The following is a 12,390-nucleotide window of genomic DNA, read 5'->3' as shown; positions in this document are numbered from 1 at the left end:
TCACTCTTTCTGTTGTTGTTCACTTGCTTTTTGTTTTTTTTGTTTTCTTCTTTTTTTTCCTTTTGGATCTGATTTTTCTTATGCAGGAACATAATTGCATAAATATCTATCCATATATCAGATTTAACATATATTTCTGCCATATTTAACATATATGGGATTACTTACCATGGGGGGGGAGAGGAAGATGGGGGGAAATTAGAGCCCAAGGTTTTGCAAGGATCAATGCTAAAAAATTGTCCTTTGCATATATTTTGAAATTAAAAAGCTTTACTATAAAAAAGATTCTTAGCTCCTATTGGTCAGGATGTTTGAGTCCCTTAGGGTAATAAGTATCTGAGTTAAGATTCGAACCCAGAATCCTTTCTTCATGTTACCACAGCCCCCTCCTCCATGCTGCCTCCTTAAATACAAGGTAGTGGGGCTGTGTCTGGGGTTTTATCTACAGTCATAGTCCCCACATGGCACCCCCTGGCCCCAGCCACACCTGCCTTTACCTGGAAGAGCCTCGCAAGAAACCGCTTCTCAGCTTCGTCTCGGCCGTAGCACTGGAAGCTGTGGGTGTAGAGGGTGTAGTTGTAGCCATAGAGGGACACCTGCACAGTGTTGTTGGCTCCGGGCCCGGCCTCTTCTTGGGGGGCAAAGGAGATCTGGGTGGAGGCCCCGCCGAGGTCCAGCGCCCCCGTCGTCTCCACCCCGTGAGGATGGCTCCAGGTGTTCCACACGTTTTTCTGCACCAGAAGGGAAGAGAAGGAGACGTCCAGTGCTAGCTTGGGCTGAGCTCTCAGGCCCGTCTCTCTGATTCCGGGGAAGCAGCGGGTGCCAGGCTCTAGGTCAGGAGAGCTGTCTCTGGGGAGGGTTTTTGTTGGCACAAGTAGCCATGGGGCCATTATGGATGCTTGAGGGAATAATGGAGGGGGGGAGCCCAGTTTTAGAAAGTTCCAATCAAATGGAATGGATCCTAAGGTCACAGATTTAGGATTCCGAGGGACCTTAGAGGTCAGAGCTATAGATTTAGAGGTGTCCGAGATCTAAGAAGTCACCTAGTGCCAGCCCCCCGCCCCATTTTACAGGGGAGGGGACCAGGAAGGTGCAGGGAGGGCACATAGATAGTGTCAGAGACAGAACTCAAACCCAGGTGTCCCTATCAGAGCTAGGGATCTTTCCACTCTACACTGCTGCCTTCTAGAAACAGATGGAGGCCCCTCATAAATCCAAAATGTACGTATCCAGTAAGGATCCAGATAAAAGCACATAGTTTTGTTCTTAATCCTCTTTAGGAAAAGGGCAGGGGAGCTGGAGTTACTTTTCCACATCTCCGGCTCTCGAGGCTGGCCTCCATTTCCTATAAATGGGCAAAGAAGTTTCTCTCCCTGCCACTCCCAGACCCAGTCTGGTTTTATGTTAGCACCAAACTATCTCCAGTATGCACATTTGTGATTTTCTTTGCAATGCAATCCAGCAAGCATTTATTAAACGTCTACTGCATGCAAAGGCTTGGAGGATATAACAGAAAAATTAAACCTGTCCTCTGGGGGGGGTATTTCCTAAGCGGGTATCTGAGGGGCATTTTCTGGTTCCATATGCAGTGGGAGTTCTACACGATGGCTATGCCGGGTCAGCATGCATGGGTCTTGGCTCAAGCTTGCCACCCCGGGGGACCGTAAATAGCAAGAGGAAGAAACCATGCGGTTGTTTGCACACACCTCCAAGAAATTGCCCATTAAATAGTTGGCTGTAATCCATCCATACACCCCTTCCTCTTGCCCAGATATGATTTGAGCACCCCTAAAATCAAAGGGCTGAGACTCGAAGTAGGTGTGAATGCTTGCAAGGACTTCTCGAGCTGCGGATTCGTTTTGCAACCTAAGCAATGTACAGAACACAAAGAGCTGAGAGAAGGGAAACACAGAGAGTCTACTACACCCCAGAGAATGCTTCTGGAACCCCTCGTCACCTCCACCACTGGGGAGAGACTCCTGCAGGAGCAGCTCTGGCATGGCACAGAAATACTCCATGCCAGCTGGAGCCCCCCGGGGAGCCCCAATGAGCCAGCCTGAGGAGGCGCCACTGGCCAGGTGGGGAAAAGGGCTCCTCCAAGGAAAAGTGGGGGATTTTGCTCTAGACCTGGGACTTCATCTGTTTAGAAGCTTCTCAGGGTGGAGACTCCCTCTTCCAATGCAGATCTACAACCTAGAATCTTAGGAAGCTTCCTGAAGCACTGAGCAACGTGCCAGGATCACCCAACAAGATGTGTCTCTTTAGTACTGAGTCCACCGGCACCCTCCCTCTGCGCGGCAAATTCACCAATCAGATGGGAAGGCTTAGGAAGGCAAATAATAATAATAGCTAAAATTTTATACGGCACTTGAAGATTCATATAATGATATATATATATATATATATATATGAGACAGAGGCAGAGACAGAGAGACAGAGAGACACAGAGACAGAGAGACAGAAACAGACAGAGAGATAGAGACAGACAGACAGACACAGACACAGACAGAGATAGGGAGACAGAGAGAGATGTGTGCATATAGATATATAAATGTGTATCTGTGTGTATACAGAGGGGTGTGTATGTGTATATACACAAAAGTGTGTGTATCTATAGAGAGATACATGCATATACACAGAGATGTGTGTTTGTGTGTATGTGCATATGTTGATATAGATACGGACGTACTATAGAGAGATATATGGCATCATAGCTGCATATTGCATGTACAAGTATAGACAGGTATGTGTGTATGAAGGTGTATATGAGTAATCCCACAATAACCCTGTGAAGCAGGTGCTGTGATCATTCTCATTTTACAGAAGAAAAAACTGTGGCCGAGAGGGTCAGAGTATCTAAGTCTGAAGCCAAATCTGAATTCAGCTCTTCCCGACTCTGTCCAGGACTCTGTGCACAAGTAGCCTTGCAGATAATAAGGGAATTGGGAGGCAGGGTGGGGCTCAGGGAAAAACCACAACATTCGCTGGTTTTTGTTTTTTTTTTTCCCGTTTTGTTTTATTTTCTCTCTCTTTTTTATTATAGCTTGTTATTGACAGAACATATGCGTGGGTAATTTTTCAACATTGACCCTTGCAAAACCTTCTGTTCCAACTTTTCCCTCCTTCCCTCCACCCCCTCCCCTAGACAGCAGGCAGACCCATACAACAACATTCACTGTTGAAGGCCTTTTGCCTGCATGGGGCGGGGGGGGGGGGCAGGAAAAGTAGAGGGGCTCTTTTCTCTGTCTTCCTTGTGCACCCTCTGGGGTGTACTCCTTGTTAATGAGGAAGTCCCTTTAGCATCAGAGATCACAGTCAGCTCTAGAGCCCCTAATTTTACAGACAAGGAAACTTAGGTCCACAGAGTTTAAATGACCTGTTGGTTTTTGGACCCAGGCTCTTTACTCAAAGACATCGTTGCCTTTCAGATCTTTTTGTTCCTACCTTCATAGCATCTCTGAAGCAGCATCTTCCCTCCCTGGACCCTAAGCATCCCCCTGGCCCACCTCAGCTTTACCCTGTAGGCCCTCCCCACCCACACCTGGAGAATTGCACTCGCTGCCTCTCCCTTCCAACCCATCTTCCGGTCAGCTGCTAGAGTGATTTCCCCAAAACGCCATCTCATCACGTTGCTCCCCTTCCTTATAGTCCCCCTTTCTTTTGTCCTCTTTCCTATCTTGGGTAAATGACTAACTGGGTGAGGAGAAAAAGGAGAATAAAGAGGATGAAATGGAAGAGGAGGAGGAGGAGGAAGAAGAAGAGAAAGGAAGGGTAGGAAGAGGAGAAGGAGGAGGAGGAGGAGAAGGAAGAAAAAGAAGAGGGAGAGGGCAAGGAGGAAGAGCAATTCTATTAGTGAGACACTGGCTTTCCTTTGAGGATACCCTGCTATCATCAATTTTAAAAACACACAAATCACTATTTCCCCAGTTCCCATCATAACCAAACATCCAATTTCATCTTATTTTCTGCCTTTGATTTTGCTGGGAACCTCATTAAAACATTTTATAATTACTCCTTTTCCTCTTAGAAATAAATTAAATTGCCTCATAGGAAAAAAAACCTTGTTATGAAATAACTCATATTTAATTTTCTCAAGCGAGCTTTTCCCAAATAGTAAGTCCTCTCATGGGCTTGCTCATGTGAGTAATGTTTCTCACCAAAGGGAAAAGGGGAGAAAACCAAGAGGATGTTTTGGGAGCAACTGTAGGATCCGGCTGGGGAGCAGAATGGTGGAACTGAGGGAGTTCTGGGACAGAGAAATGTGTCATCCCCTGGACGAGTCAGTGTCTCCTCTGTAACTCACAGGCTTTAAGCTTTGTCCAGACAGTGGTGCAAGATCAAGTAGAAATCAGGGCCTCGTACTGACTTAGAAAACCACACGCTAACATTAGCCACACTGTATGGCATTTTATTTAATTTGTTGTAAACATTTCCCAATTATATCCTCATCTGGCTTGACAACTCTGGCTAGAATAGTGAGAGCATAAATGACTGAGCTCGGCTCACATAGCCGGTGTGTGTCAGAGGCGAGACTTGAACCCCGTTCTTGGCACTATTCACTATACTACGCCGACTCTTTGGAACAATCATACTGGGAGAAACTATGGAGCAAAAATATTTCCAAATTATTTGGATAGACACTGATTTACATCTGGGGTTCCTCAAGCAAAGAGCCGAGACTTCAGATTTTCTCCCTACGCCAATTGCTCACCAAAGGCGGCACCTAGTGAGTATTTAATAAGCACTATTCACTCATTTAGTTCCCGGCTTTATTGGTTAGCAACAACAGATTGTCTCGTTATTTATTTATTTTTTAAGTTTTAAGAATAGGATTTAAGGAGGAGAACTTCAGGGAGGAAATCTGGAGGTAGTCGGGTGAATGACTCACTGGAGAATCAAGATTTTCAAGGGAACCTAGAACATGAGGCCTTCAGAGACTATTCTATTTCAGCACCATCGGCCCACAAGCCAGAGCTGGGGCTCATGAATTCATAGGCTTGGAGCCAGAAGCAATGTTGGAGACCATTTAGTCCAATTCTGTTATTTTATACCTGAAGAAACATTGGCCCAGAGAAGTTTGTGACTTGTCCAATAGACAGACTTTCATGGCTGAATTTGAACTGAGGACTTGGGATTCCAGACCCTATCTTCTTCCCACCGAAGGCAGGACTAGTTCTTGTTTCTGAAACCAAGGGCAGCCCCAGCTTGGTAGGACTTTTAGTGGCACGGTCCCTACCCACACTTCCAATCTCAAGTTTCAGGGGAATTGTACAGCAGAGAAACACAACAAAGGATATTCAAAGACAGTGGGACTGGGTCACAAGTCATGGTCCAAAAAGAAACAAGGTCTCCTCTTTAGCTCCAGCACTCAGTATTTTAAATCTGTCCGTCTGGTCCATGGAGCCTCCAAAGGAGCTGGAAGATTTGTTTGGTTTTTCATTTGTTTTAGACTGATTTGTGGTTTCACTGGTTAGGGAACTACCAAAGAAGAAAGCACTTTTACCAGTGTAGACCTACATCAGCTCTTCTTAGAGAATCACCTAGAATAGTGAATAATAATGATAGTCAAAAGTTAACTAGCACCCACTATGTGCCAGGCACAGCGTTAAGAGCTTTACAAATATCTCATTTGGGATCATACTTCACTAAGAAATGAGGAGACTCCTCCAGGGTCATGCAGCCAGTCTGGGTCAGTGATCTCTTGGGTCTATCAGTCTATGACTTAAATTCATATCTTCCTCATTCTATCTACTCCATGTGCTCTCCAATGGACTGATTTGAATGGAATGTGGTATAGACCTGATGTATTACCTTCAGTTCAATTTGAGACTCAGTCTACCGTCTTGAGAAAATGGCAGCCAATAAACGATTTCACATGGAAATAGATCCTTTAACTTAAGGAGTCTTCATTACATTTGATGAGAAGGAGTTACACAAATATGTAACTGAGATGAATAAGTCTTGTTGCTCAAAGAACAACTAATTACAGAGAAAGCTATATTGAAGGCCTTGTGCTCTAAAGCCTACATTTTCCCATGGAACCACAAGGAGAGGTCATAAGCAAGACTTGTTGCTGTCTTTTTCTTTTTCTTGTTTTTCAGTGCAATGACCATTTGCTTTCCATTAAATCGTCAAAGAAAGGAAATCATTTGGGAATCTCTAGTTCACAGAATCTCAGTTCCAAGAACTGAGCAGGAACTTGATTATATTATCATTGATATATCTCTGATGATGAGAGGTGGGTCATCCTGCTTTGGGATGGCTCTCCTTGTCAGAAAACTCCTCCTTACATCTGCCCCTTTGAACCTTCAACCCACTCACCGATCTTCATTCTATCATCTGGGCCAAACAGAAAGATGCCCCAAAGACCAAAGTTATTTAAAATCTATTCAAATAATGACTGTCCTTTCTTCTAATCGGTCTCTAAACATTGGATCTAGCTACGATACTTGAATTTCACCACTGAAGGCCCAAGTAGTTCTATAAGTCAGGTAGTTGTATTTCCAAGACCCTACCTTAGCAGCCGCATCCCCGCCGTGGCTCCCAAATGAGCCGGTGTGCTTTTGTGCAGGTCAGCGGGAATCTTCTCCTTCACTCTCTGCATGCAATCCTCAAAAGCTCTGGGGACAGCTTGGGGTTTACCTCCATAATTGGCAATCCCGGAGCCTAGAAAAAAAAGCAGAGACAGTGCTTGGCACCTAGTGAGTGTTTAATAAGCACCATTCGCTCATTCAGCTCCCAGCTTTGTCAGTTAGCACCAAGGGATTGTCTTCTTATTTATTTTTTGAGTTTTAAGAATAGGATTTAAGGGGAGAAATAAGGGATACAATGTGGTAGTCTACAAAAAAAAAAGCTCTTGTAGGCGAGTCTCATGGAGGACTGAATTTATGCATCAGGCAGCTCCCAAGAGAAGGAATAACATGGGAGCAAAGCCTGGCTGAAATTAGTATAAGATATTAGTATAAAGTAATAATCACTGATAATGCTTTAAAGTTTACAAAGTGCTTCTTTCACTAGATTTCTTTAAGTTTGATGCTACTGGTATTATTTTCCACATTTTAGAGATGCTTGGAAAGAAGGAGCATACGACCAGAAGCAGAGGGAGGGTTTGAACTCAGGTTTGTCTTGATTACCACTGCACTATCCTGTCTCTGACCATGATATGATAATGTTATAGGATCCTAAGTCGAGATCTACAGCTGAAAGAAACCTCGTCGTCCATCTATTCTAGTCTAATCTCTTCCTTTTACACATGAGGATGGTGAACCTGAGCCAAGGTCTCCACAGGGTGTTCTAGGAGACTTTTGAGATACCTTGTGACTGATATAGGATTGAGTCCTGAAAACGTAGGGTCAGGAAAACTTTCTGAGTACAAATCCAGCCTCAGACACTTCCCAGCTGTATGACCCTGGACAAGTCACTTCCCCTGTTTGCCTCAGTTTCCTCATCTGTAAAATGAGCTGGAAAAGGAAATAGCCAAGCACTCCAGTATCTTGGCCAAGAAAATCCCAAATGGGTTGAAATGACATTGGAACCACAAGCCTGACTTTCTGATAGGAAAGGTAGATATAGATTGTTTGGGGGAAGTCAGAACTGTGGTATGAGATATAAAAATCCACTGCCTGGTGCTCCCTCTGCCACCTGAGCATAGATACAACAGTTGGTACCAGTTGCCATTCCTCTGCCCCAGTGCTCTTCCCCACCCTCACTCCCCACCCCCACCAGTTTCTTTTGAAGACCTTTATGTCCACATCTGGGTGTGTCTATTCAAGCATGCAGTGCCCTTCCCCTGTTTGGGAGAAGCAACTACTGGTTTGCACAATCTCCCAGCCAAGAACAAGGTCCTGCTACCCTTCCTCTATCAGACCCTCTGGTTCCTTGATGGGCATGAATCAACGTCCTTGGGATGACAGGTTGCTGGGTTTCACACATTAATCCCAGCCCGGCCCACTATTTTAGGAATTCTAGCCTGAAAGATCCAATAAAATGCCCGACAAAATGTTCTTTCCAAAGATATCCCAGCAGCACGGTGGTATTACCCCTACGATTTGTCATTGTATCTCCCACCTTAGATATAGGTATAGACATGTTGTATTCTCAGTAGAATGGAAGCTCTCTGGAGGCAGAAGCAATTTAATTTTTGGCTTTGTCTCCCCAGCACTTAGGACAGGTTCCGACAGGCATTTTGAAATGCTTTTTGATTAATTTCTTTATCAGAGAAAATATTTGCTTTTGTGGTGCCTGATTCTAACTTCCCTTTTTCTCAAGGCTACTTGTCTAAGAGGCACCGATGGCTTGTATGGGAGTGGAGAAAAGTTGTGTCCCTTTCCCAGTCTGGCACTTTTTACTGTGGAGGATTGTCTCTTTTTATTCGTCCTGGTGCTCTGCCCTTCTCTCTTCCACTCTCCTGGGTGCAGGGGGGCCTTCAGACAAACACCCACATCATGGAGAGCTCCAGGAGTGAATGGATAGACTGCCCAACCTGCAGCTGCCCAGTCCTTAACTCTTACAGCTGCTGAGTTGGTGTAGGGGAGATGGCTTCACACCCCCAAGAAGCTGAGAAACCTCAGTTTCTGAGGTTGTGCCAACACGGAGACTTGAAACTTGGCTATTTAAGTCTCATTTTACAGTAATGTCAGGGCTTCTGGTCAACCAGCTTTTCCTTGGAGCCGTGGGGCTGCCCAGAAGAAAGGAACAATCCATTTATAGAAAGTGGTCCTGGCTCCTGTCACCCTCAAATCAGAGACAACTATTCAAAAAAAATGCTCCTTTCCCTCCCTCCTTTTCCTCCCTTTTCTCCCTCTTCATTTCTTCTCCCCTCTCCTCTTCCCTTCTCCTTCCTCTTCTCTTTCTCTTTCTCCTTTTCCTTTTCTTCCTTCCTTCCTCCTCCTTCTCCTCAGTTCTCAAAGAATGGTCATTGGTTGAGAATGTTCTCAATGGCCAGGCAATATTCTTGAGACTTAGTTCTTTTCATTTCCAAAGCCAGTGGAACTCCCTGTGGAGGTGAGGGGTATCTCTCCTTGGGGGGCTGGATGGTCACTTATCAATGTGTGTAAGTGGGAATTCCTGCCCCAACCAATTTTCTAGCCTCAGGGGACATCAGTCACCATCCCACACCATCCCCCATTAAACTTGTCCATTCTCTGTTCCTCATACATGACATTTGGTCTTCTTGCCTTAGTACTTGCTGTCCCACACACATGGAACATATTTCCTTCTTCCTTCTGTCTTCCAGAGTTCTCTTCTTTCAAGAGAGGGCTCAAGCATCACTTGTTGTAGGAAACCTTTCCTGCCCCACCCTTTTGCTAGGACCTTCCTGCCCATTTGAAGTTTATTTATCATTTTTTTTTTTTTTGTTCTTTATAAGTATACACACACATATATATGATTAATATAAATATATATAGAGAGAGAATATATGTGGCAATATATACATACATACACATATATACATGAAAATGCATTTGTCCATATATTATACACTTGTATATACATATACATGGATAAATATATGTGTATGCACAAATATATATGTATATTATGGAGATAGAGAGAGAGATAGATGGATAGACAGAGAGACAGAGACAGAGAGACACACAGAAAGAGAGTCCTTGGTCTTTCCCCCATTAGAATGGAAGTTCCTTGTGAATAGGAATCATTTCCATCCCCTAGCATAGTGTGCTTGGAACAAAGCAGGGGCTTAATAAATATTTATTGATTGACTAAATGGCCAATGAGAGCCTTTAAAATTCTATAATTATGTGATACTTTTTCTTTTTCAATTTCCTCTCCCATATAATGATTGCAGCGAGAGTCTTACATAAAGACATTGGGAAAATGTCCTTATGTTACATAAGGACAATGGGTAAGAAGTCCCCTTGGGTAAATTAATTTCTCATTAAATTCTAGAGCAATATAATTAGTGGTGTGGTTTTGGGTGGCCTTGTGGATATTGGAGCTATGTGGGAGCTTCTAGGTGGGGCATTCCATAAACAATGAGGGTGGGAAATGTGGACTCCCTTGTCCAGAGGAACATCGTGCTGTCTTGAGTCTGAGGTTGGGTGGGAGTTGAGATGTGGCCCCAAACTTAGGGAGACAACTGGGACCAAGGATGAAATCATGTTAGAATACTGCTGCTGCTACGCCAAAAAACCCAAAACAGACAGGTCCCAAAGACGCCCTAAAGAGTAGAGACACTATGACTAACTAGAGCTTTGGACTTGGAATAAGGACATGAGTTTGGCGTTTGCTATAAGATGTGGGTCTATTCCTCATTTCTGCCAAATTACTTTTTCAGTTTTCCTGCAGTTCCTGTCAAAAAACGGAGTCCTTCCTCAAGTACTTCATGTCCATCGGACACTGGATTATTGAATCCAGTTTTTTTTAAACCTACTCTTACATAGTTTATTCCCCTAATCAGCTTCTCTACTTTTTAATCAGTTCCAAATAGTTTTGACAGTTACTGCCTTATAGGATTATTTGAGGTTCTAGTCCCCCTTCACTACTGTTTCCCTCTCATTATTTCCCTTATGATTCTAGACCTTTCTTTCCTGCCAAGTTTTTTTTTTTTTTGGTTTGTTTTTTTGCTTTTTTTTTTTTTTTTTTTTTTTTTTTAATTGTGGATAGTACTTGAATTCAAAGCTTATCTACTAGCTCTTGGGCTTTGGGTAAGTCACTTAAACTATCTCAGCTTCAGCTTCCCCATCTATAGAATGGTATGACGATTTATCTGACAGTTATTGGGAGAATCCAATAGCAAACCGTGTGTAAAGAATTTTGCAAGCATTAGCCCCTTAGATACAGATCCATCTTGACCATTATCCCCTGTCTAAGTCACTTGCTCGTATAGATGGATGGCTGCCTTCCTGCTCTACATTCAAAGAAGCAATCAGAAACTTCTAATTGCCTCAGACTAATTTCAGACAAGCAAAGGTAAACCGACAAGGATGAAATTCAGGTCTCCTAAAAGGAGGCGGAATACGGGAGTGTACCCTCCCACACGTGACCTTATTTAGAGCCCTGCCTAACCTCACCCGTACCCACACATATCATTTTCCCACTTGGAAAGAGCACATCTCATTTTCAAAGGCACAAGTAATTGCAGAGGCCATTCTTCCCTGGTGTTCCTGAAAATTGCTGAGGGAGAAGCTCGCCCGACCATCCCCTGTACTTTTGTAATACCCCTCTCCAAGGAGTTCAAAGAGCTTTAACTTCACATGTCTACACCACAAAGAACAACCATTATTTTCCTCCCATTGACCGGAGCTCAAGAAAGGAGGCGGCCTGCAGGGTGCCTTACCCTGAGACAGGAGCAGGGACTCGGAACCTTTAGAATGATGGAATCATTGCAATGAACTTACAAAGGGCCTTTAGTTGGGAGGGACCTGAAAGGCAGTGCAGTGAAGTGGTTTTCACACTGGACTTGCAATCATCAAGAATTGGGGTCAAATTCTACCTCCTATCTTCACGGACTATATGACACGGGGCAAAAAACTTAACCTTATTGAAGACAAAAATAAAGTGATTTACTCAAGTTATCAGCAGAGCCCTGCCTCTCTCTTGTCCTGTTAGTCACTGGAGGAAAGATCATCCTACAGGGGATACATTCAACCCTTGGAGCCTCAGAGTGGACAAGGGGCTTACCTTTCACACTGCATCTGTAGGTCTGGTTAACCACCCCTGTGTTGTTTTCCTTTTCTGCTGGCCACTGGTACACGTAGACAGTAGTCCTTGATGATCCGGCATCAAGCACTATCCCATACTAAACAAAAGAACAGGAGAATATCAGAGGACTCCCTTACCTCAAAGCTTCTGAAACCCATCTATCATTCAGCTCAGTTTAACAAACATTTATTAAACACTCATTGTATATGTCTGCCACCAGGATCCAAAGACAAAAGCAAAATAACCCTTGACCTCAAGCGGCTTACATTCTATCAGGGAGACATGAAAATATTATCTCATTTGATCCATATGACAATCCTGAAAGGTAGACATTATTATTCTCCCACTTTATAGTTGAAGAAACTGAGGCAGGTAGTGCTTAAATGACTTTCTCAGGGTCACACAATTAGAAAGTGTCTGAGTCTGGATTTGAACTCTGGTCTTCTCTGCTTCAGGCACAATGCTTTAACTCACTTGAGCATCCAGCTTCCTCTAGATCTCTACTGTAGATGTTATTCTGTACTCCATAGACATTCAAGGAACATTTGCTGATTGAGGCAATGATATCTAAGAAGCAAGCCTTCTATATCAAATCAATAAGACAGAAGAGAAGGGAGGGAAAGAGAGACTTTGGAACTCAAAAAAAAAAAAAAAGACTGAAATTGTTTTTAAATATTATTGGGAAAAATATTGACAAAAAAGAAGCAATCCAATCTTAAATTTACC

At 43.6% G+C, this 12,390-nt stretch overlaps 1 protein-coding gene across 3 annotated transcripts in view; it reads right to left on the bottom strand.

Annotated features, from left to right (window-relative positions):
* The window catches only part of ENTPD3 (ectonucleoside triphosphate diphosphohydrolase 3), a 41,986-nt gene that overhangs the window by 13,420 nt on the left and 16,176 nt on the right, over positions 1-12,390 (bottom strand). For all 3 annotated transcript variants that reach the window (XM_074266865.1, XM_074266863.1, XM_074266866.1), the window contains 4 exons: positions 11,644-11,761; positions 6,516-6,666; positions 1,707-1,866; positions 498-731 (listed from right to left, as the gene is read on the bottom strand). In XM_074266865.1, the coding sequence (XP_074122966.1) occupies positions 498-731; positions 1,707-1,866; positions 6,516-6,666; positions 11,644-11,761 (663 nt within the window). The remainder of the gene's footprint in view (positions 1-497; positions 732-1,706; positions 1,867-6,515; positions 6,667-11,643; positions 11,762-12,390) is intronic.

This window comes from Sminthopsis crassicaudata, chromosome 5, assembly GCF_048593235.1.
Source record: "Sminthopsis crassicaudata isolate SCR6 chromosome 5, ASM4859323v1, whole genome shotgun sequence".
In the NCBI taxonomy this organism is placed as follows: domain Eukaryota; kingdom Metazoa; phylum Chordata; class Mammalia; order Dasyuromorphia; family Dasyuridae; genus Sminthopsis; species Sminthopsis crassicaudata.
Note: the sequence above shows the minus strand (reverse complement) of the source record. Positions and strands in the feature narration are given on the sequence as shown.